Raw genomic sequence first — 24,989 nt, 5'->3', positions numbered from 1 at the left:
GGTTTATCAGAACACTCGGAATTGTTAGGCTCAAGCCCACTATTTATCCACGATCCGCAAAAAAAGCACCATCATCAGCTTATCGGCATCGCCGTTCTTAAATTAGCAAAGCGAATGTAACAAATCTGTGCCAAGTTTAAGCTGATGCTAATGCCTTCCTGATAGCGGCATTTCCGGGACCTATGTCATAATTTTACTAGAGTCCACGATGGGTGTAAGAATTTTCTGACTTGGGGTAGCCCCCTCTGCTGATATGTCGCCATTCAAAAGTTATATGGTCAACGAAGAGCTGCTGGATGTAAAGCGTCCTACGCAGAAACTTCTCCAATGGCATTGAACTTGGGTGGTGGAATATAATCACTTTAATGTTGGCCAAGGGTGAACTAATTTCAAATATTCAACGTACTACATTGTGACCGTTAAAAGTTATCGGTTCAAGCAGTGCAAATGCTGAATGCAAGCAGTTTACGGTTCATGCGTTCGAGCAGCAGCTTGTCTCGTAGCTCGCTAGAGGGCGCATTGGTGTCAAAATTAGTAAAGTGTATTGAACCTGCCTACAGAAATAACTTTTGGGTACCAAATTTAATTAATGCACGTATTTAAAACAATGAAAACGTTTAAAGTGGAAAAAATCTTCAGATTTACTTCAAAGTAAGCCATCGAAATTAGATTTATGGTTGAAAAACACTGAATACATTAGAAAATATATTTAATATATTCCACACTTAAATAAATAATATTACTAAATATACTTATAATTATACTACTGAGCAAATACATACTGCTGTGATATATATAGATAACACTTTTAAATTTCATACTTTCCTCTCTTGGCTTAGCTTTATATTAGCTTAAGCTATACGTGTCCATTTGTGAGCAGGATAAGGTTTTCAATTAGACCAAATAATTCCTCATTTGTGTTGGTCGGTTGGCTGGGCTTGTTCTTAAATTATGTTGTTTGTACAAGTCTCTCGGTTTTATATACAACTCCTTGAAATCCTCACTGCTGACATGTCTGCTAGCGGGTCCCAGATATATTCCGTCTCCACTGTGATTGGAATTTTCTCTCAGTTCAACATCAGGTTCGTATATATTCTCGATTAGGGTTTGTCGCGATTTTACTTTTTGAGTCCGCATTTCCTGAACAGGTTTCTTAAGCCTAGCCCGTTGCGAAGCAAGTCCGGTGCAGCTCATGATAATGGCGAGTAGGACACAAAATTCAATCATGGCCAATATTAGACTGGCGCCAAGAAAGATGCTGTACTGTTCGCGATACCAGTTGTCCAGATGGGGCAGACATGACTCCGTGTGGCGTTCCCTTTCGTAGGACAATCGTTCCAGAGACTGACACATCGATTCATTGGCCGGCTTGGGGTCCAGATATGCCATGGAATGTCCGGCATTCTTAAGAAAACAGCAACTTAGCGGCACCGGCCAATTCCTTTGTCCATAGCCCTGTAATCTCCACAATGATGTGTCGTAGTCCAAGGAACTTCTCATCCCACAACATCCGAACCGGACCTGTGCCAAATCCAAGGCATTGGTAAACTGCTCCTGCCCCGGAACTCCATAGTTGCTCTGCAACGATCGCACCATCTGAGTCTCATCTAAGCTGATTCCCAGGCAATGTGGCCACAATGTGATGGCCAGGCACAAAACCGATTCGGTCAGCAGGAGCACCACAACGCTCAGGAAGTATATGGTTAGAAAGCAATAGGTGTGAAGGCAACTGGCCCAGAAACCCACAACGGCAGCCAGAGTAGCCACAAATCCCGCAATCGCCACACCCAGTGCTATATAAAAAAGCAGCGGCTGCGGAAGTGAGCTCAGCCGATCGCTGGATGCAGCCAAAAGTCTAGAGAGCAGAATGCGTTTGTTATCGGAGAAGATATATAGACCTGATACTACCAGCAGCAAGCCACATATCTGAAAAATGCAATTAGTCAATAAATATAGCATATAGGAACTACTAAACTTGCTAAAGCAGGAAGCTATACAACTTTCACTTTAGTTAGTCACTCACCAAAAACAAAAAGTTACATAGATTGAGCACAAATTTGTAATTAAAACAGCAGGCCATGTTTACATCAATGCGGGTGTGGGTCTTTCAAACTTAATTAGAACCAAACGTTTTATGACGAAATGCAATTATTGCGACATGTACAAAGATCAGTGATGGCGATGATGTATATCTGGATGTACTGCATGCTCAACAGTGTAGATGTGTAGATACTCCAAATCCGAAACTTCAAATCAGCACCCGTGTATTTCAATTCGGATATATTCAATGCGACGCCATGGACAGTACAATTTAAACTAAACAGTGCGGAGATGCAACATTCTGTGGCAAGTTCAGAGAAGCGAAAGTAAGAGACCACAGAGAATTCGCTCGTAACTCTCTACAAACCCCATGATGGGTAACTCTCATTGAAACTTTTCAAGCGTCGCGCTTAGCTTAGCAAAACAAAACCGAAAACGCTGTCCATCCACCAAAAATTTTAAACTGGAGACTGAAAAGAGAAACCCATGCATGGGGCGCAATGCTCGTTGCTCTTATTTGATCACTGCCACCATCTCCGTGTGCAACCATTTGGAACCGTTTTCCAACAAAAGCCGACAAGCAACAAACAATTACACGAGTTGAACTTTAATTATTACTAGATACCGGAATTTATGTAAAGTTCTTTTTATGGATCACAATGTATTGTGGTTAAGATATGTTTGCTAAACCCGTTACTCATCGTTTTACTTCCCACTTTTTTTTTTTTAAGCTATAGCTTATTATTGAAAGGGTATATAAACTTCGACTGGCCAATGCTAGTTTCATTTCTAGTATGTAAGGGTATACCTTACGGTATATTGATTTTAAAAATATAACATATTACTTTAGCTGTAAATCCTAGTTGTAAATCAATCCTAGTAGGCTTGACCTAACACTTCACCACAGACTAGGCCTTGGCAAATTAAAATCTTGTTTAAAATAATTTGTGTATATTTAAAATCATTCGAACTGATAGAGCCATTTGGAGCGAGTGAATGCGAACCAAATTATGCTTAAGATTCCAAATCGGCGCAAGATGCCTGTGTCAGAGCAACAGCCTCGAGTCATCAAGATAGAGCGACCAACGACTGGAAGGATACTAGGTCCTTTGAACGTGGCCAGCATGCAGCAGCAGAACTTCTTGGCCAAGAACAACCCAAAAATATCCGAAGATCTGGGCAGTCGCTTGCAGACTCTGCAGAGACGTGTCCAAGAGTGGAAGTCTTCAGGCCAAGTCTGAGATAAAACGTAAACTTGGGGATGATGCAAAAATAAATATTGAACAAATCGAAGTAACTTAACTTAACCAAATAAACAAATAGTTAAAGCATAATATTATAAAATATTGCTTCAATGATATACAAATTTTGGTTGTTATTATAGTACAAATTATGTTCATTTGCGTCAACTTTTGTAAGCCGAGCTTTCTAATCACTTCTAAATCCAATCCAAAATATTCCACACCTGCATAACACTCATTTTTAATGATAATTAAATAAAATGTAAACTTGACTCCTATAGCCAAATTGACTAGTTTTCAGAGGTTACCAGTCGTTTGAACGTGGGGTGAGTGACCTACTTAAGTGGGCGAGTGCAATTAATAAGTAGTGCGTTGATTTTTATGGCTTCATTGTGGTTTTGGTCTTATGCGAACGCCAAATGGCCAGTCATTCGGTGTTTAGACGTCTGTGGAACGGTAACATGGAGCGTTGGTGCAATAAAGTGGCCGTGGTGAGCGGAGCGAGTGCCGGAATTGGTGCAGCATGCACCCGTGCCTTGATCGGAGCAGGAATGATAGTGGTGGGTCTGGCCAGGCGGCATGAGCGAGTTGAGAAGCTTCGCAGTGGTCTGAGTCTCGAACAGCAGTCTCGGCTTCACGCAATCAAGTGCGACATTACGCAGGAGGATCAGGTTTTGAAGGCCTTCGACTGGACCTGCCGGCAATTGGGTGGAGTGGACGTGTTGGTGAGCAATGCTGGGATCATTGGTACCGGAGAACTCAGCGAGCGGGATGATGGTCCTGCTATGCGATCCACCATAGAAACAAACATCATGGGCACCGTTTACTGTGTCCGCGAGTCCTTCCGTTCGATGAAAAGGCGAGGAACCGAGGGCCACGTGGTCATCGTGAACAGCGTGGCGGGCTACCAGGTACCCAACCTGGGACCCCAGCTTCCCTCGCTAAACATTTATCCGGCCACCAAGTTTGCCCTTCGCGCCATGAACGAGATCTACCGCCAGGAGTTCCAGAGGCACAAAACTGCCGTGAGGGTTTCGGTTAGTATATTTAGGAGTCCTTCGAGTATGACTTATTTCAATTGCTTCTTTGTGCTTTGAGTATCGGTGTCCTTTTTAAATTTCTTTTGCAGACAGTCAGTCCCGGCATAGTTGATACGGTCATCTTGCCGGAGCAGATACAGGGTATTATCAAACAACATATGCCCATGCTGCGAAGTGATGACGTCGCTGATGCCGTTCTCTGGGCAATTGGCACTCCACCCAATGTTCAGGTAATTAAATCGTAATATATGGATTTTTATTTGGATTTAACATTATTAGCACATAACTTTCTTACCGTTGACAGGTCCATAATATAACTATCAAGCCGCAAGGTGAAAAGTTTTAATCACTGTTACGATAAACTGTCAACTGCAGTCGACAATTTGAATGGATACTTTAGTTTTATTTGTACTGCAACACTAGTATAGTATAATTTGATCACAATGTTTTGTGTTTCATTTATTTATTTTTAAGAAATCCCTTTCTTGGTTCTTAGCCTTTAATCTAAGGCCTATTAAATTGCAGCACATTGCCCAGTGTCGGCGAATTCGATTCCCAAACACCGGATCATACCCCAAATCAACCACCCTTTTCCACCGACACTTTTTTGTACTCTCTCGGAAGGACTTTCAGAGTGGATTTAAGAGAGTTTCGCCATGGGTTCTTTTCCATATCGTTCCAAAGTAGCTCCAAGCTGCTCCCCAATGCATCCAGGCGATTCAGTTGTGTGGAGCCAGTCGCTCTGTAAACACCGTCCTTTGTTCACTGTGTCCTCTTCTTTCGCTTTCTCAGATTTTGCATCTTTCGCCATCTGTTGTCGCGTGCATCTGTTGATTGTGTTTTTACACCCCTAAAGGACCATTTAAGTCTGTTGATATGGGCAAACTGCACAGTTTCACTTATAAGTTTGATTTTTAAAGAGTTTTCCAGAAACACGCTGAGAAAATTTTTAAATATGTGCTCCTCTTATAGTTTTGAATCCATATTATTTTCTAGAACTAAGTTGTACTACTGTCATAATATGAAAGTAATTAAAAAGGTTTTTATGTATGTCAACAAATACTTTTAAAACCCTTTATACAATAAAATAATGTCACTGTATCTCAACCACTCTTTAATACACTGTAGTTGTGCGCTGAATCGCCACGATATCGTTAAGAAACTCAATTTAAATGCACATATTACATTTAGCCCAAGCTGACCAAACGGCTCAACTGTGGTCCTCGTCACCTCATTCGATTTGGATGGAGGAATCTCCTTCTGTATTCATGAAAGCTGAAAAGTTTTTCGGTTATTTATTTAATGGGTGCTGAATTCCGCGAAGTCCATTGAGGGTGCTCATGGTTCTGCTTTCCATAAAGGGTGTAGGTCCGTGTGCATATATTTAAATTACCGCGCTTGTATTTATGCGATTTTTGTTTTTAATTAATTTTTTAAGTCCCTTTGCGTTAATTTTAGCGAAGGAAAGTTTTAATCGAATTGTATATTCTCTTTGTTCATATATAATGTGTTCATTTTTCTTTTATTTTATTTTTAGATTTATGCCCATTAAATTTGTGATTCTAAAATTTATATATCATATTCAAAATCCCCACAACAAATTTGTGATTATCGTTGTACCGAAAACCTGATGCACAAAATGTATCCCAACCGTCAAAGAAATTTCATTTGGTTTCAAAATGCACAAACGATGACCAATAAATTATTTATTTAACAAATGTTCATCAGCGCATAAGCTGCTCAATAAAATAAAACTATGCAGATTTAGCAATAAATAAATGTTTAGCGGCTAATTTGGCAATGTAAACTTAATTTTCGAATAAATTCGCCTATTTCCACATAAATTAGCGTAAGCCCCGCCATCGATAAGGCAATTAATGTGCGGAAAGCAGGCAGCCACTATGCAAATGATCATATGTTAAGCGCCATCCACCGAAATGACATCTATGCGAGATTATAAATCACAAACGCTGCTTTCCCGTGGTCGATGGCAATACAAGTACTATTAAAAGCCATTCCGATGAACCTCGGCTCTCGTAAATCATAAAGGAGTGCCATCTCAGTTTCTACTTCGTCCTTTAGACCTGGCATCCTATTGTCTTTAAATTTATGTCCTTTAATGGCCCTTTGCACTCGGCATTGTTCTGATTTCGTTCTTGTATTGCTGCTATTGAGCGATATGCTAATTAAATAGAGAGCTAAAATAAATATGATTTTTGAATTAATTAAGTTTCAGACCATTGTCTTAAGTGAGGCACCCCTTGTTAGTGAGCATCAATCGATTAAGTTTATTGAAACCCATATAAGAGCTTCGGTCTGCTGCCTTTGGTATACCTCGTGAAATATGTATGGTAGGCATATGCATGTAATAAATTCAAAAGATAAACGAAGCTGCCGGCATTGAGTTGAGAGCCTAGGAAAACGGATTGAATGGAGATGGAGCATTCAGGACACTTGCCTTGATGACAGGCCAGGCTTAAAATCGATTGCGTACGACTCGATTCATTCAATCAAGTTAAATAGAATCGGAATTCTGGAAACATCAACTGCAGGTTCCTCTGACTATGGGCAATTCAGCATATTGTTCCTCGGACAAATGTGAAGTACATGGGCGTATCAAGAAATGATTTCCAAAGGGAACCACCATAAGTCAAAAAATATAACATAATGCTTCGTATATTTAAATAAAATTTAAAAAATTTTAAGACATTACAAAAACAAGATCATAATATTGAAAATAATTTTTAATACTTTTGTATTTCGGTTATTGCATTTCTGTGTTTGCTTAACTTGAATGAAGATGACAACAATGACTGACATCGTTGACTTAAAACATTACACATTGTATCCTTGCTCCAACTGCAATGAAAATGATGTTCTAGAAGCTCTTCAATATTTCGAAGAAATTAATTTGGATGTAAGCTGGTCTAATTGATATGCCCCTTTATCTAGCTCTAAGAAAAATAATTTATATTCAAATTGCATAATACGAAAACAAGGATGTTTATGGCACAATGGATTTTATTGAATAATGGTTGATTTCACAGCGCATAATACGTGTGGTGGCCACAGAAGTCCATGGCTCTCTTCATGTCCTGTCGTACACCCCACGGCTCATATGCTTTTCATTTTCATTGGTTATTTGTCGCTCGAGTTGTTTTTCGGCAATAAAGATTATAATCTTTGTATGCTATACAGAAACCAGCAATAACGATAAAAAGAGGAATTTGGTCTACCAGACCTATTTGTATCTATCGGATACAAATATTTTCGTAAGATGTAGGAAAAGCTGAGGGTATCTGTGCGTGGAAAGCTTGAGAAGAGTTTCTGTTGCTTAAAATAAATACAAATAATAAAAACACCACTATTTAGAACTATTTTCCTTTCTTTTATCCTTTTTCCTTTGGCGTTTTCGTAGTCGGAACACTTCTCCCGCCCTTTGGTCATTTTAAATAAAAAGAGAAGATTTATTATTATTTTGCTATAATATTTTATTTTATAAAATTTGGTTTTACATTAATCTAAATATATATAATTTTAAATTATCAGAATTTTCACCTCCGGCAGGATTTTCAGGAAGATTCCAGAAGGGGAAATCTATTTATAAATTGTATGACATTTTCCGACTGCCGATTTATACGCTCAGCTCGCAGCTTTCGATCGTTGGTAATATCTCTAAGAAATGTCGACCAATTCGATGCGAGATTCGGCAATTGCTGAATAGATATTTCAGTGGGTGACATCGTATTTTTGATGGATCCAATATTTTGGCCAATCGGAGTGTTCTCGTTAGTTGAAACCGACACAATGTTCGTCATATTGAAATAGAATGTTTAGTTTTGGGTGAACTGGTGGGATGAGGCTCTTGAAGCAGACTGATTTGAAAGTGTCCATGCATTGGTTTATATAGAACTATCCAGGTAGATAAGTATAACTCTTTCGCGTTGGATGCAGGTAGAACCCGTGAAAACCCCACGGATTTATATATCCATACCTAAGGAAGGAATGCTAAGTAACAGCTGCATAATCCCCCAACAGATGGAAGAGCCTCATATATAGTCATAAATATTGGATGGGTATAACTAACTTGGGATTACCTGAAAACTCATATATGTTTTACATTGAGCCATAGGTAAGAGAATAGGAATATTTGGTCGTCGAAAGTTCTCGAGACAATTTGCAATGTATTATTGCAAATAGGAAAATACGCAATTCAAAGAGGTGTCAGAAAATGGAGGTCCACCCAGGAAAAGAATAATGATACAAATTGTACAAAAAAGCTTTTAAGTGTGACAATGTGCACTGTAATGATCGCCTAAGGTAATATTATTATTGTTAAAACACAGTTTAATGAAAAATGTATTTCGGTGGCAGTAGCGATTTTCTTTAAGGTATGCAAAAAATGTTTTTATCTGTTGTATTCGCTTTTTTTTGCCAGAATATTAATACGCATGCCATTCCAGCATCCTGTCGCCTGCGAAATTGAGCAATTTAATTATACTCATATGGAAAAATAATGATGCTGCCGCTGCACATTCTCTGGAAAGGTAAACATTGTCATCCAATGAAGGCTTCAAACTGCCGGGCGACAATTGCAATTAATTGCATATTTTAAGCCATTCCAGATTGGAACCGCAGACGTGAACAACAAAAATTGCAATACAACAAGAAAAACAAAAATTATATATGTTTAATGTGCGTAATAAAATGAAAAAACAAAAGGATCAGCTTGACCGTTATCAAAGGAAAGAAATTAATTGGTCTTTACGACAAAAATTAACAATTATGAAAATAAAATGCATTCTGTTTATCATAGGAATATCCGAACTATAATTTTAAATTTATCGGGGCAATAAAAATGTAAACAAAACTGAAACGAAAATAAAATACTATTTAAATTAAGAAAATACAGTGGGATTAAGAGCTATTTAAAGTATTGGGTTCGGCTTACCAAGGAATTTAACCATACAGTAACTTTAAATGTTGAGTATTAAAAATGTCTGCCACTTTTTTTTTTTAGACTGAAGAAAGGGAACTAACATTTGGCATTGCCTACACATATTCTGTGAAATTCGAGTTTGTTTAGCTTCTGTGGCACCCCAGATAAAAAGTACTCTTACATTTTATGGCATTCTCGGTGCCCATGGAGTGTGCAATTGCCTATCTCGTTTTCCCAAAAATATTTTTAAGGGTCCTCTACGTGAATACTCGCGACTTTTACAAGTTTCTGGGGAGGCTCGAAAACAGGAAACAAAAAGCAGATCGCATAGGCAGTGCGGAAAGGATTCATAGCCAACTTGGCGTGTGTGTGCCACTTGACAGTCGTTTAAATGCATTAAAATATTACCTTCTTCAACATGAGCAAAACAAAATAGAGGAAAGGGCAAACATGACATCCGCCAAATTTCCACATGCGATAGACTTTTCGGTGGGCAAGTGTTCTGGCTCCATGGGGAAGTTACGCCCACTAGCAGGCCAGGGAAAAATCAAATCATCAGCCAAGGCCGCGCCAGCCGATGACTACAACAATGGTGAAAGGATAACTTTGGCGTGGCAGTCTGCTGCCCGGACAGGAAAAGGGTTTGCCACAGCACTGAAGTGGGAGGGGACGGAATGACTGAGTCGACTAGTTAACACAAATTGAAATTTTGAACCAACAGACCGAAAAATAGGAATGCTAGAATCAAGCTATCTATCTATTGCCGTTTTCAGAATTTTACCGAAATTAATTTAACATTAGGGAAAAAAGTTTATTCTTATATAGAATACATATTTTCACTATAGTTATTTTTGCTAAAGGAATCTCTAGAAATTTCTGCATATTACTTACATTTAAATTAATAACCACCAAGGCCTTCGTAGCAAATATGGTAGTGGCACATTGTGATTTTTATAAGTCTTAAGTGCTCCAAGCAAACTAAACCAAAACTATAGAAAGAAGGCGAACGAAGCTGAGCGGAAGAAAAATGGAGGAAGGACTTCAAGAGGAAAGGAATTGGTAGTGGCCGGCGGAAAACAAAATATTCATGAACACAGCAGTCTTATAAATAAATTTCAGCCCCAACACAGGACCCATCATTGGCACTTCCACCCTTAGCCTCGGTCGCACCCACATCGCCAGCCTCGTTGTCGTCTAGCGATGCAGCTGCTATATAGCGATATAGTGGTAGAAACCGCCAAAACGGCAAGAAAGTGGCTTTGAAGCGGCTTGAAAAACTTAAAAATATGCCAACAGGGAGTGAGAGAGAGAGAAAAGGGAGCATCAAGCTTTTATGATGGTTCGATTTCGTGGAATTAGCAATGAGCAGGAATCGCAACAGAATGGAAACAGTCAGGGTTCGACGTCGACCATTTGCCACTGAAAAGCAGTCGCTTATGCAAGAGGCGAATTTTTAATAATGCCAGCGCCAAGAACTTGGAATGGTGCAAATGACTGTAGAGTGGCGAATACATAATGCAGCAGCCATCAGAGTCCAACCCGTAAATACACTCAGCAGAATAGATATAGTATCTCAGCTGTGCAAAATGGAAATTGTAAGATAACTTAATAGAGCCATTAGCTTAAGTTATATAAACAATCAACAATAGTTCAGTGCTGTTTAGCAATCTAATGAAATTCGAAATATTCGAATAGGTGACAAAAAGATTCCTATAGCACGCACTGAAATACGCACGAAATACATATTTATTTTAAAAGCTTACTTATGCCAACTACAATACTTTTGTTATCCTGTTTACTTGAATTATCAGCAACACTTAGATAAATATTAAATATATATATTTTTGTTATTTTTATTCTAAGTATTTCGTTATCTCCAATCTAAGAAAATCGAAGCGAGCGCGCTAAATCCATTCAAATTAATTCAAGCCATTGACATTGACAGGAAATCCCGATTATATGCAATTTGCCGAACTTTCAACTCCACTCCAAGGATCGTTAAGTGAAGTCAATCGTCAGCCGGAGGCGGTTGGCGACAAAAAGCCATAAAATAAATTATTTCAAGAATCAATTACAACTAATAGCACAGACCAGCTGGAAACCAATTTAATTCACTTGAGTTGCATACGTAGCGCGTTGGCCAAAGGATGAAGGGGGGTTTGTATGCCAGCCGGGGACAAAATTCAGGACCCAGTGGCCCCGATGCCTTCCGTTGATTCGCAATGTCTCCGATTGGGTGGATGAGGATGTGGATGTGTTCATTCTCGGGCTACGACTGACTGCCTTGGGTGTGTGTGTGTGTGTGTGCATGTAAATCACATATGCGATGATTTAAGCCAATGCATAATTGATTGTAATGCTTGGCAAGCCGATTTCGGTTTGCATAAGCACAAGGCCAAGCACACAGCATCCAGTCTTTGGAAATTAGCCGGTTTGGATGTGGCCCGGGGAGCAATGAAAGGGATCTTTGAAAGCTTTCCTTGGTAGATTGGTCAAGTGGGCCTTTTGAGCTGGGAAGTTTAAAATTTGATTTGGCAGCTTAATAAGCATGAGCTTATCTCTATTCATATAGAAATCGATATCGCAAATTCTACACAAATAATAATAATACTTATTATAAACAGTGATAGATCAATGCCAATTTACCTTTCACTTACAATTATTTTATATTTTGTAGCCATAAAAATGTATATAGTCCACCACTGATGCTTAGGGTCCAAGTTTATTGAAGTTGGCCTGGGAACGAGCTGAAAGGGCTGGCTTAAAATATCCAACGGCTGGAACGTGAGATGAAAAATATGTACATTATACACAGTTTTTACGGTTGAAGCAACGCAATACCCTAGACCAAGAATTAGTTCGTTTGCTTTAAGATAATATTTTAAAAACCATTACTTAGAACACAAATATTTCAGTTTTTGCCGGTTTTTGATAGACAAAATATAACAGGCAGGTTATATTTACCGGCTAAGTGTCCCTTTTACCTCTTTATCTGTAGAGTACGTTGGCCATCAGTTAATGGGTTTTTCGACTTGCTGACTTCCGACTTTAAGTTGCTGGTCGACACGATTGCGTTGCTATGTGCACGGAATTCTCAATTAATTTTAATTTCATGTCAACACCTTCGGCCGACAATTGCAGGATGCAGTTGTAGGCAGGATGCTGCAGATTCGGAAGTGTAATTATCCCCATATTCCAATCTGGTGCTCCTTCGGCCGTCTCCTATCTCTCTCAATTAAAAAAAAAAAAGAATGTGAGGCAGCTGGCTAACTGGTTTGGCTACCCCAGGGACCTAGGAGGACATGTCCGTTTGAGGACATTAACCTGGCAGCAAAGGTACACGCACGTGTGCGGAATCTGCAAGAGCTAAAGTCCTAGAAAAAGGACATCAGGTGGAGGAGGAAGACATACACGACCGCCGACGATGACAGCTTGGTATCTGGCATTTGCGTAAAGCACATTAAGTTCATCGGACATCAGGATTTCAATGGATTCACTGTAAGTCTATGAGTAAACTATTGAACATTTTATGAAAATTATAGCAATTCATCTTGAAACCATGAGCGTGCATGTGTACATTTCAGAGGTCCTTAACCTACATTTATAAGAAGGTTTTTTCATATAGGATACAATGTTAAACGAAAGTAAAGTTGATATATGCTCACCATTAACACTTTTTTGCCTTCAAAGTTCTGAGCAATTTGAACTTAAATTATAGCAATGGCCGCAATGGTCGGGTTTTCTTTGGCAGCCCAGCCATTCATATTGTTGTGGCACCTCTCCTTATGATAAGTTGACTCCCCATGAAAAGTTGGCGGACTTCTGAGTCCGACTCCGCTCTTAACCGTCCTTGCATTTGCATTTCAATAATTAAGTGTTATTGTGGGTAGTTTGCTTTTTGTTTGCTTTTATTTTCCCCATATTCACATGGACTGAAGGTGCATGCGTGCCATTCAACTGCAGACAGAGGCACATTAAAAATATAACAACAATGAAGTTGTGTGGCTGATATTAATTCAGTTGCAATAACTTGAACAATAAAAGCCGGGTTGCAAAGAAGCCCGCAAGCATTGCACTTACATTTATTTATGCCAGGCAACTTTTTTACATTCCTGCCTTCTTATTTATTTCATGATTCAACAATTTACCCAGGTTAGGCGACGTGAATATTAAATTATCCTTTTGTGCGACGGCCAAGAAAAATGGAAGAAGTGTAGTCGAACAAAAGGACACGTAGTATTTTAACCGGGACGACTAGCCAAGTGTAAGCAGTTATAGCCGACATTTTTTTTTTGCCAAGACTTGCATAATTAATTTGTCTTCGTTTAACTTGGCAAAGTTATTTACACACGCAAATTTTTTGATGGCAAGGAAGGTAGTTCAGGTAGTTTAAATTTGTAGTCGAATATACTGTTCAAGCCTCAAGCTTATTTTACAAAGAAATTCAAAAGACGAATTTATTTATACATATATACAAAAATCAAAACATTTATATAAAATGTGTGGGCGGTACATGTTCTGTGCCTATATATCTATAATCGGCATGCTTCTTCCAAACTTTCTAGATTTTATAGTTCTCGAGATTTCGACGGAACATATGGACAGACCGGCAGACATACAGAGATAAGGACGGAAAGATATATATATATACTTTATAGGGTCGGGAACGCTTCCTCTACTTATTACTAGGTATGTATTATCCATTTTATCTAGCATACCCTTTCACTCTACTAGTAACTATAATTCTTGCACCATGAACGGCAATAACAATAACAGCCAACAACACAACGCAAAAACAAGTTAAATCCACCAACTGCGAAACTTAACGTACAAGTTTTTTGCTCACACAGAATTCTATATGTATGTATGTACATTTGAGGAGGAACCATCTTGTGAAACTTCAACATGTGATAATGCAATTGTTATTGTGGTCGTAAATGTGCTGTCTTTGTTTTTAACTCCTCACGTTGTTTGTGGCAAATTTAAACAATTTGCACATTGTTAACATTTATTTATCATTGTCGTTACAATTTGAAAACTCTGTAATAGTTGTGCTTAGTGAAACTATTTTTCAGCCCTCTGAGTAGGAAGTGCATTTGTGACACATACTCTAAGCTAGTCAATCAAACAACAATAAATATTAACATTTTGTGTTCTGAAACTGTAAGAGTGAGTGGTAGGAATCCAAATTCAATTCGTTCTACCAATATTTCTACGGTTTTTCCATTTCTTTCACCCGCTTTTCCGTATCTTACCAACATCACGGCCAACAGCTTGCTCCAAAAGCATTGCAATGGAATTTTGTGCATCTGAAGGAGATAAAAGCGTGGCATATGTACGTATGTACATACTTACTTACAGTGAAAAAAATAGTGCAGCTATAAAAACGTATAAAGAAGTAAACATTTAATGAACAAATAGTGACTAAATATAATATAAATATAATATAGAATCTATATAAAATAGTATATATAATATATAATATATAAAAAACAGATTATTTGGTAACTCACCTTAATAATTATTACAGTACTGCTTACTCATATTTGAGATCCTTTATTGCTTCCAAGTCATTTCTCGAAGTGTACACGAATGTGCGTGATTTAGGTGCTCTGCGTGAGTATGTGTATTTTTACTATTTATTTATCAAACAATATGCAGCTGTTGCACTTCCCATATGCGTTTCCCACGTATTTTGAATTTAATGGCAAACTTAATGTGTCTTGCCTCTTACTCCCACAAACTTTCAACCGGAAATAGGCATCCACGTGTGTGGGTGTCTGTCTTAAAATGGCAATTCAGTCAGCAGAAGCCACGAATTTGCTCGCATCCTTTGAATTGCCGGCAATTTAACAGTTGCAACTCGGTTTTGGCACTCGTAATCCTTCGGTTTCCAAAATGTGCACCTTGAAGTATGCAACAATTTTTTGACCACTGCACTATAGGCTGAATGGTGGTACCTTTTTGTGGCCAAAATTAATAACATCAAAACGGAGAGAGATATTTATTTCTGTTTTTTGTATTGGGTTACACTAGGCTATATCTTATATGTGGCACGGGACCAAGTATGCACTGCCCACAACTGTTATCGTTCTGCTTTTGGAATGCCAGTTGGGGCTCACAAGGTATAAATCATATTTGTGGCCTTATCTTGTAAGGGAATTCCAGTGATCAAAAGAGCAAAAGTCAATGACCGGCAGAGCTTAAAGAAGTTTGCAGCAGTTTCATATGCTGAGTTATTTACCCAGTCACTTCGAAATTAGATAACCAGATGAGCTTAGAAAGAATTATTTCAAATATGCTGGCCAAGCAGATGCAATGACTTTATGGCTGCGCATTTGTAAGCGCAGCTGTTGCAACTGCATAAGCAGAAGTGCCCCTATCTAAACAGGCACTATATAGAATTGGGAGCCCAGTCTGTGGAACAGCTGTTGCTGGCGACGAAGACTTAAAACGTCGTTCGACATAAATCCCACCCAGAGCCCAGTGCACCCTTGCTTTCTGAACTCCTCCCACACCGGTGCACATTTGTATTAAATCGAACGTGTTCGCTCCCAGCCTTCTACTTTGCCATTTTCTGGGCATCCTGCTGCTGCCTTTGCTACTTTTGATGCCAGGTGCGGAATTGGCTGCATCCGGGGGCTTTCAAGGTGTTTTTGCTTCTTTAAGATCCTGCAAAAAAGATAAGTAAGTTATTAGTTTCGTAGGATTTTGTAAATATCGATTAATTGTTGTTACCATCGAATCATCATAAAATGTCTCCTTTTTTACAGGAGTCCGCTCCTGTCTAGTGGTTCTTCTTATTTTGGTAGCAGAACTGCACAACTGTTTTATTTATTGACTACACGTAGCACATATCCTTATAATTTTTGTATGTGAGCTCTACATACGTCCGTCTGTCTGCAGAGAGGGTCCCATCTAAAATGGTTGGAGAGGTCTGTGTTCTTCTTTTCGCTCGACTGCACGTCCAAATATCAACAACAACTTCTTCATCTTTGTGCCGCTTTCTACGTATGCAATCTTCTGAAATTGAACCTGCAACAAATGGCCATGTTTGAGTTGGCCGAGTCCGAATCTTTTCCCACTTCATTTCACTCCCCACTTGGCTCGGGCTCCCACGACGATGCCCATTTGTCCATTTTAACGGCTCTTGAGCAAATAAACGATTTTTGCATTTTAGATTTTTAAGCGGCATACGGCATTCTACCTATCTACATGATATTTAGGAAAATTGCATATCGATTGAATCTCATACCCGTGTGTGTGTGTGTGTTTGTGTGTGTGTGCCAATGCATCTCATGTTTCTCAATATTCTCGGGCTTTTAGAAGGCCATTTGGTTCATCATTTCCCGCTTGAGATTAAAAAATGGAAAGTCGAAGGATAGGGTGAACCTTGCAAGATTAAAAATAAGTTAACGAGAATTCTGAAAAGTTGATCTCTTTCATATTCTTTAATGGATTGAATTTTATGCTAATGATATTGAGAATGCTATTAATGAATAATCGTTGCAATTAAGTAGTTACCAAGTAAGAAATTGTGCCAACTTCCCATTAACAACATTTATGTGTGCTAACAATTTAATATGTTGTGTACTCACGTGTGAAACCCTTGCTTGTTGAAACCCAAGGGTTGCAGAAACAAATAAAACACTGGGCAGGAAGGATAATAGCCCTTGCAGATGACTTAAAGTTGTTGCCTCTAGTTGGAATATAGCCAAGATAGACAACGTGCCCTCCCTGCTGTTACATTGACCACAAATGTGAGCTGTATGTGGTAAGATCTTGGCCAGAAAGTAACATGAGTGTTTATCATTTTAATGAGGAAGCTCAGATGGTTCCTACTGCTCATTTAATGAGCAGTAATTGCTTTTGTTTAGACTTTTGAATTAGTTATTTGTTGCATTTTCTGACATTGTATCGTGGTCCTCATATGCATTATTTAGCATTTATTTTATATTGTTTTCTCAATGTATCCGCTTATGTGATTATTTAAAATTTATTTTATTGGTATAATTGCACTTGCGATTATTTGTCAGTTCATGCACGCATTTGGGAAACCAAAATTTATTTTTGCGCCGACTGAGCTCACAATCTTTGTTATTTATTTGGAAATACCCAGGGTAAAATTTTCAGCCATTTATAAAAGTCGCAGATAATATTGACAAATGACTTGTCTAATTAATTACCACGTGACGTCTGAAAGAATTTTGCCACCACGTGAAAGCGTTGTGTCGACAACATTTAACTTCGTAGCCACTTTTGACTTTTCGGGAAGGTACATATTTCAGCTTGCCGCAAATTGCTGGGGTATGGGGCTTCGAAGTTTCTAATTTGGCTGAGGCTGCTCCTTATGAGCACATTTTGCCCAACTAAGATGCTGGTAAGAAATTCATTAATTTTCGCTTATGATTGTAATCCGCTTTGGGCAAGGTCCACAACGACCAAGCAGGCGAAAGGACGAAGGCGAATCCTTGTGCTATTTGCACAAGCGCACGAAACTTTAGTTAAACATAGATGCAAAAGGCAAAGGCCCCCTGGCTTTCCATCTGCGGCTGCCACGCCCCCATTTTCCGCGCTAGCCCCACATCCTCACCGCTCCCCTGGACACCAAAGTGCCCCGACCGAGCTTGACTCTCGGAAACGGAGTGCAAATATTTACAATTTCAAATTTCCACTATTGTTTGCTTAAGCCAACTGTAAATGTGTGGGAGTGGGCGGTTGGGCCTGGCCTCTTTTCGTAGGCGTGGCCGCCGTCAGGGTTATCTTTTGTTTAAAGTCTGTAAGCCTAAACTGGGAAAAGAACAAACTTACCCCATGCGTCTGGTCGTGTGCCAGTGAAGGGAATGCCCGAAAAATCGGTCGCACTAGACGTACCATTTAGTTGGACACCCATCACACATCACCACCCACATTCAAGGTCAAAAGTTTTGGATTAACTTTAAAGCTTAGGCGGCTAAGCAAATATGTCTGGCATACGCAGCGGCGCAGGACTCATGCGGGGAAAATAAACTAAAACACAGACAAGGATTGGAAGATCAAGTGAAGCTCTGGGAATATGTGAAAGATATGTAGGCGTTTGAAGGATGTTCGAGGTTGGACTATTTGAAAAGGTAAAATATCTGAATATTTTGTCGTTAGTCTGCCAGCAAGATATATAATTTTCCTATAATTGAGATGTACATATAAAAAAATTAACGCCAAACATATCTGTAACATGAGCGGTTTATTAGCTCGTTAGGCCTGTTTTCCGAATTGGTAAAAAATGCTCACTCTTAAATTATTACGTGTTAACTTGTCGCTTTATAGTCAATATTTTTCATATTTCCGAAAGTCTCCTGCTGGCGTGTCCTTTTTCTCACATTGGGCGTCAAGCCACAAAAATTTGCCAGTCATCCAGCCAGCCAGCTGGTTTGGGATCCAGCTAAAAAAAGCCGAGGCAGACAAGGCAAACGAATAAAAGCCGGCACTCTCGACGATGTCCTGGAGCGCATATTTGCATCAGTTTTAATGTCAACCAGGACGAGGACAATGCCTAGGCTGCCTGTTCAACGAGTTGAACTTTTCGCTCGGCCGTGTTAAGCCTAAAATCGAAAATCCCTGCCCCGTTCGCCTGTGGTCGGTGGTGCTCCCCTGCTGCTCCACCAGCATCACCAACATCGCCAACATCACCATCAGCACCACCAGCACCTCCAGCACCTCCAGCACCACCTACACCACCGTGCAGAGGATGATGCCTGGCTGGTGGTGCTGATGCTGATGCACAGACGGTTGTTGCAGCATTGGTGGCAAACTTGGCACTTGGCCAACGGAATTTTGCTGGCATAAAATACAAAATATTTCAAACTGCCTGACTATTGGCGACCTGTTACCCCTCGCCGCTCTAGCCCTGCAACCGAATCTGAGTCCTTCTGCTCGCACAGATCCACCATTTGAGGCTTAATTCTGTCCGCTTGACACTCGCAGCACGAGCTGCAAAATTTGTAGTATGTGAAATTCGTTGTGGCATCGGACTATATTGCGCACATATACTGTGGACGGCAGGATACGAAGGGAGCAGGATCCTAGCCTCCTAACCATCAATGCTTCGGCACTCATCTTCTGAGCGGGGCTTTACAGGGGGCTGGCAACTTTATAATATGCAAAATAATGTCATAATTAAGGATTTATATGAAAAGTTGAGCAATAAACCTTCCGCCAAGCAAACACTCACACACACACACACACACATTAACACGAATTCCTGCCACACATTTTGAACTTACCACCCAGCCACCTCTTTTCTTTGATAGTATGCATATCAATCGCCTGTGCTCTTCTGTCTCACGCCATTCCCATCAAGAAATGCTTGCAAAAAGTTTTTCTTTTTTCCATTTCTGTTCTTTTTTTTGCCAGTTTTCTGCGCCCGCACGCATTCGCGGAAATGACACTGTGGGGCATGAATACTAATTCTTAATTTCGTTGTGCCGGCATCGCTTCTCACTCGGCTGCAACACGTTAAGTTGCCTCCAGTCCTCCAGTTCTTCGGTTCGGGGCCGCAAAAACTTATCTCCTTTACCCATTCTTTACCCTGCCCACGCAGAGAACTCCGACGACGAGTTGCAGTAAACTAAACCAGAAGAAAAATGAAATTTTCCCTGCGCCGAGCATATTTTGTGGTTGCTTAGGGGGAGTGGTTTTTTGGTCCTTGGTCCTTGGGAACGGGATGTGGATGTGGGATGTGGGATGTGGGGTCTGCGACGTGGGACGTGGGACATGGCGGGGAGTTACGGCTGCAGTTGACAAAAGTTATGGGTTTGCATGCCCGTCAACTGCAGAAACAAGCAAAGCGGAAAAGAACTGGACATGTTTGCGAGTCTGGGTAGAGCACTGGATTAAATGCTCTTAGAGGTATCCCTGCCCGCTCCAACTTCCCGGTTATTTCCATGCGAAATGCATTTAGACGAACTAATTTACCGATACTGCATATACGCTCTACTAATGTCCATCAATGGCTTGGCCACAAAAAAAACTTTTTTACACAGTTCATAATGTTAGCCCATTATATATTTTTTTTGTATTACCACAATTTAATGTAAAACCTTAAGGAGTGGCATTATATATTTTAAAGCATATCCCTTAAATATTAAGCTAATAAAAACACCCCCCCACCTTCCTTTGGCCCACATAGCAATTTGCAAGCTGATATCGTCTTGTCGATACCTTACAATCAATTATGCATTAGCTCAAATCGTCACACATGCGATTTATATATATGTAGGTATGTTCATGGCGAATCCAGGATATATGTGTGTGTGTACATATTACATATATAAATATATTTAGAGAGAAGGCGACGAGGCTTGAACCTATTCCTATCCGCTGAGGTCCTCCCTGAGTGCTGCTGTGTCTGCCTGTCAAGTGAATTGAATTGATTTCCATTTGGGGTATGCTATTAGCAATAATTGAATCTTGAAATAATTTATTTCCTGGCATTTTGTGGGCAACCGATTCCGATTCTCCCTACCAAGTCGTAGAAGTTATCACACAAATCGTAGTTAGGAAAACATATTAGGTAAACTTTAAATCGACACTAATTAGCAACTATTTCAAAAATTACTCAGTGATCCAAAAAATTATTTGGTACTCTCTATTTTAAAGTATTTAAAGTACTATCAATACAAATCAGCTTATCCTTCTACAATCACTTTAAGCTTGATACTCACATGATTTAAAGCAATTTTCAATAACGTGCCTACCGAACATCAAACTGCCATTACTAACTTTTGCCTGTGTTTAGCTGAAAAACATTTACATGCTAATTTAGTCATACCAGACCAAAGGACCTCTATGTTCTCGCTCTGCAAAGGATTTTTCTAAATTTTTTCTCACTTCGATATTGCCATGGAATAAAGCAATTTTCGCAGGTTATATGAACGAACTGAAGCGGACCAAAGCAAAACGGCACAGAGAGTGAGTCATATGCAATGGAGGTAATATTTTTGTACGGCAATTTGGTCGCTAGACCCGTTTCAGCCTGGACGTGGTCATGGACTTGGTTAAGCCTGCTTGGGCAATTTTAATGCAAAGGCGTCCACAAGCCATAAATAATTGAAAACTGCAAAGACGTGCAAAAAATTGCAAGACCAAAGGTCAGCGCAAGCCGGACATCTGAAAAATGTCTGCCAGTCTCGCTGAAAATGTGTACATATATGGTGGAGTTTTTGGTAGTCAAGCATGATGGTCCCATTAAGGCTAATAGGCCCAAAACGATCAACTATGAGACAGCCCCAAGAGGAAGCCCAGGATCTTAAATATGTAACCCACACAGTGAGTGAGAGAGAGAGAGAGAGAGAGCGATGATGAGGAGTGGTAATTGGTTTCTAGCGACGACGGGATAATTAAGCGGAACCCATCCACAGCAGATGTAAGCCTTGAAAAGTCTAGAAGCTCTAAAAAGTACTCCGCACTTTTAAGAGCTTTTGGCTGCATATCTCAGGGATTAGCTAAAATATATGGCCTAGAAGGACGCGCGACTCTTGCCAATTTCACGTACTCACCCATTTTGCGCCATTACTTGGCAGCATTAGGCATATTTGATTATTTCCTGAGAAAGGAAATGCAACGCATTCCTCATGTTTCACTTCGTTAATTAGTCTGTGTCTGACTTTCTGCAAAAATCGGAAATTATTTTGCTTGTTCAGCGCAGATTAACTCTTTTCCTGCGTCGTCCTGTGGCACTTTTTTGCAACTGGGTTTTGATTTTTGTATCCAACATCCTGACAAAAAGAGCAACAGATTTGTTAAATTAACGAGTTTAGTTACTGACTTTTATGGTGTGTTACTAGTCTGGTTGTTAAAGTAAATCCCTTTATAATATACTTTTTGATGAACTCCTCTTAAGTGAAAACTGTGTGAAAATTAAACGTTATAAATTTTAATCTGATTTTTGAAGCTTACTTTCTGTTACAAATTACCAACTTAGCATAATTTTACTACTCTCTACTTTTTATCTCTTAATGTTTTCAAGTCTCCAGAAGGCAAGAGCGAAAATAAAGCCATAAAAAGTGAAAGTGAAACTGAAGTTGAACACAATACAGAAACCAACATAATAACTATATTTAAGAAGGCGAAGAACGGAGAAAGAAAGTAGTCAAGAGGGATAAAACAGAAACTGAAAGGTCAGCACGCTTTGGAGGACTGGAATTTATTGAAAAATCGTTATTAGTGACTTTCCGGAGATGACTCTGACAAAAATATCTTTATATATTGCGGCTTTTCCCCTCCACCGACAGATACGTATTCAACTGAGTTTTCATGTCGTTTTGTATGCCTTCACGGCTGATGTTTGTATTTATGTTCGCACAGGCACTGTTTGCTTCACATGCGAGTCACGATTCTCACCTGTCGCCCGCTTTTACAAAATGTCTAAGCTAACCACTCGGCTCGTCTGGGACTTTTCACTCAATTGTTAAGGACATAATTTGACAAGAAATGCGAATAAAGGTAGTCACATTTCAGCAGGAGTTGTGAACAGGAAAGGCTATTTATACAAATTAAGGCTGAGAAATTGTCTGACTATAAGTGGCCATTGAAGTGCCCATATTGTTTCTTCCATAGGAATTTTAAATTGGGCACATCAAATTTAAATTTTTCCGATGCTCGTGTGCCATAAACCACTTTAAATTCAGGGCATCATTTACGCCAATGTTTTTGTTCTTGTTCAACTCACACTTGTGGATAGCTAGTTTATTTTCAGAAATTACTCAAGGGCACTCAACTTGAGTAATTTAGAAAAATGTCACACGAAAACCTTGTTTACCCATCGCCTCGTGATGTCGACGTTTCTTTTCTTAGTCGGGTTAGAAAGTGTTGCTGTAAAATCCCAAATTGAGAAGACTTTACTCGTTGAGTTTTTGTAAGAAAACTGATTTTATTTGGAAATATCTTCGGTTTAAATAGGTGACATGAGAATCGCATCTTAAAGTAAATGGCCTACGCAGAGGCCTAAGTAAATAGTCCCCGCCTTATCGAGGTCCCACGCTCGGGCACATCTGCCTATCTTGAGCGGCGAGGACCTTATCTGTGGTCTCCCACTAAGGGACTATTTTAGGAGGCGGGGAAAGATCTCAAGTGACTGACTCATGTAGTGTGCACTTAAATTACATGTTTTTGAGCAATGCACCCATGTCGCCTTAGATAACAAAATCCTAAATATAATTTATCGCTCTCGATTCATTTACATAAGATATGAACGGAGCCCAAAATTGTAAGTCTTTAAATATATTCGTGTTCATGTGTGAACATTCTGCCAAAGGGCCAGCAAGCTGAGATGTACATTAGTATATTAGTTGCATTTATAACAGTAGTGGACTGTATTTATTTGATATATGTTCATTTATTTTGCAACTAAGATTTCAATGGGCCTAGTTTTTCTGGCTTTTAATTTTATTGGATTACAATTATGGTTTATATTATTTTTAATTCAACAATTTGTACTCAATTAACTTATTTTAAACATTTTGCTTTTTCTATGTAGAAGTACATTTTCTATTAAACAACGATATAGTGGACTGTATATTTTTATTTGTTATATTATTTTATTGTTTATTTACTATTGATATTTATAGTACTGGCAACGGACCTGCAAAGGTTATTGCTTGCATTCTTTGTTGCACAGCACATTTCCGTATGAAATATATTATTAATACTATCATTAGTATTAAAGCAATAATTAATCCAGCATGTCCGGAAATATGATGGAAATGTAAATCTTTCAATTTTTGATGGTTCTCTTTCATAAATTTAATTTCATTATTCAATCGTTCAAATTTCTCAGTATGATTTAATATTGATAGTTTCAGCGGATCCCAAATAATCTTCGGCGCTTCACTAACTTCTCCTATATAAGGTGTTGATAATAATTCTTCACTTTCGGACTGAATGTTATGGTGGGCAACTAGAATTTTATCGTCGGTTCTTGCCGTACAATATGGCGCAATGCTTAAAACTCCTTGCTGAGGCAAATCAAACAATTCAATTTGAGAGCCAGTACATTGCAGACGGACTTTTGAATTCGCAGGAACCTTAAACAACCAACTACTTTTCTTTTCTAACTCTACCCAGTAACTTTTAGAGTCGACTACTGTTTTATAGATGCAGTTCGCCGCTTTATCTGGCTTTAGAGGCTGAATCTCACATGCATTATCATTCGCTGAATTCCAGGGCCAACTTCCTTTGCATATTCTCTTATTTAGTTGCCATTTCTGACATTGATTTAATGTGGCTTCCGTCATTATGTGATAGGAATCTATCTCAAAATTATAAATTAAATATTCGGACGTTGTATGCACCATTATTATCCGATCTTCATTTCGAATTGGCACCGGAATAAGCCTGAACAATTTGGATGGATGCCTGCTAAACAGAGGCACTTTTGCACTAATGATCAATTTATCGTCGATGAATAAACCCCTGGCTGTTAACAGTGTATACACCTCCTTAAGTTCCGTACCTGACCGTTTTCCTGGAATTACTAGGTTCTCCGAAAGACTCTGCTGAATTTTGGCAATTTCTTTTTTAAGCTGATTTGGCCTGAGAATATTTGTATTTAGCCTACCGTGATTAATATCAATCAACAGGCTTATAATGCCTGCTTGAATTTTTTCGCCTTCTTCAATCAATGAGTGTAGCTGTTTCGTAATCATAAAGAATTTTATTGATTCCTTATAAACATAATAATTTTCTTTAAGA

At 39.2% G+C, this 24,989-nt stretch overlaps 4 protein-coding genes and 1 non-coding gene across 8 annotated transcripts, besides 1 other annotated feature; 2 read left to right on the top strand and 3 right to left on the bottom strand.

The window, feature by feature from the left end:
• Window positions 1-624: 624 nt before the first annotated feature.
• On the bottom strand, window positions 625-2,285 carry Tsp68C (Tetraspanin 68C). Of its 2 annotated transcripts, none has more exons than NM_168558.2 (2): window positions 2,024-2,285; window positions 625-1,926 (listed from the first exon to the last, which is right to left on the bottom strand). In NM_168558.2, the coding sequence occupies exons 1-2, from the start codon at window positions 2,078-2,080 to the stop codon at window positions 895-897; spliced, it is 1,089 nt and encodes a 362-aa protein (NP_729926.1). In that variant the 5' UTR covers window positions 2,081-2,285; the 3' UTR covers window positions 625-894. The 2 variants fall into 2 exon arrangements, with proteins under 2 accessions (NP_729926.1, NP_729927.2); NM_168559.2 differs by having other exon boundaries at window positions 792-1,926.
• Window positions 2,286-2,923: 638 nt separating this feature from the next.
• Window positions 2,924-3,564, top strand: CG8750 (uncharacterized protein). 2 transcript variants are annotated; one of them, NM_001300134.1, is made up of 1 exon: window positions 2,924-3,564. In NM_001300134.1, the coding sequence occupies exon 1, from the start codon at window positions 3,051-3,053 to the stop codon at window positions 3,279-3,281; it is 231 nt and encodes a 76-aa protein (NP_001287063.1). In that variant the 5' UTR covers window positions 2,924-3,050; the 3' UTR covers window positions 3,282-3,564. The 2 variants fall into 2 exon arrangements, with proteins under 2 accessions (NP_001287063.1, NP_652429.1); NM_144172.2 differs by having other exon boundaries at window positions 2,924-3,375.
• A 136-nt stretch (window positions 3,565-3,700) lies between these two features.
• Window positions 3,701-5,744, top strand: CG8757 (uncharacterized protein). Its single transcript, NM_140407.2, has 3 exons — window positions 3,701-4,318; window positions 4,411-4,551; window positions 4,626-5,744. Exons 1-3 carry the CDS (start codon window positions 3,743-3,745, stop codon window positions 4,665-4,667), a joined length of 759 nt encoding a protein of 252 aa, NP_648664.2. The 5' UTR covers window positions 3,701-3,742; the 3' UTR covers window positions 4,668-5,744.
• asRNA:CR46266 (antisense RNA:CR46266) lies at window positions 3,743-5,330 on the bottom strand. 2 transcript variants are annotated; one of them, NR_133234.1, is made up of 1 exon: window positions 3,743-5,330. The 2 variants fall into 2 exon arrangements; NR_133235.1 differs by having other exon boundaries at window positions 4,793-5,330.
• A 2,116-nt stretch (window positions 5,745-7,860) lies between the features above and the next one.
• On the bottom strand, window positions 7,861-8,185 carry CG43184 (uncharacterized protein). The gene has a single exon (NM_001259815.2). It carries the CDS (start codon window positions 8,137-8,139, stop codon window positions 7,894-7,896), a length of 246 nt encoding a protein of 81 aa, NP_001246744.1. The 5' UTR covers window positions 8,140-8,185; the 3' UTR covers window positions 7,861-7,893.
• Window positions 8,186-13,811: 5,626 nt separating this feature from the next.
• Window positions 13,812-13,867: a mobile genetic element.
• Between the last annotated feature and the right edge of the window lie 11,122 nt (window positions 13,868-24,989).

The sequence above is a fragment of the Drosophila melanogaster genome, chromosome 3L (assembly GCF_000001215.4).
Source record: "Drosophila melanogaster chromosome 3L".
Taxonomy (NCBI): domain Eukaryota; kingdom Metazoa; phylum Arthropoda; class Insecta; order Diptera; family Drosophilidae; genus Drosophila; species Drosophila melanogaster.
This window is presented reverse-complemented; position numbering and strand designations above follow the sequence as displayed.

Excerpts from the sequence above, each read along its gene's own strand:
- Tsp68C (NM_168558.2), bottom strand. The coding sequence starts at position 2,080 with ATGGCCTGCTGTTTTAATTACAAATTTGTGCTCAATCTATGTAACTTT. Across the intron at positions 1,927-2,023 it reads TATGTAACTTTTTGTTTTTG|ATATGTGGCTTGCTGCTGGT; the intron begins GTGAGTGACTAA and ends TGCATTTTTCAG.
- CG8750 (NM_001300134.1), top strand. The coding sequence starts at position 3,051 with ATGCTTAAGATTCCAAATCGGCGCAAGATGCCTGTGTCAGAGCAACAG.
- CG43184 (NM_001259815.2), bottom strand. The coding sequence starts at position 8,139 with ATGACGAACATTGTGTCGGTTTCAACTAACGAGAACACTCCGATTGGC.
- CG8757 (NM_140407.2), top strand. The coding sequence starts at position 3,743 with ATGGAGCGTTGGTGCAATAAAGTGGCCGTGGTGAGCGGAGCGAGTGCC. Across the intron at positions 4,319-4,410 it reads AAACTGCCGTGAGGGTTTCG|ACAGTCAGTCCCGGCATAGT; the intron begins GTTAGTATATTT and ends TTTCTTTTGCAG. Across the intron at positions 4,552-4,625 it reads GCACTCCACCCAATGTTCAG|GTCCATAATATAACTATCAA; the intron begins GTAATTAAATCG and ends TACCGTTGACAG.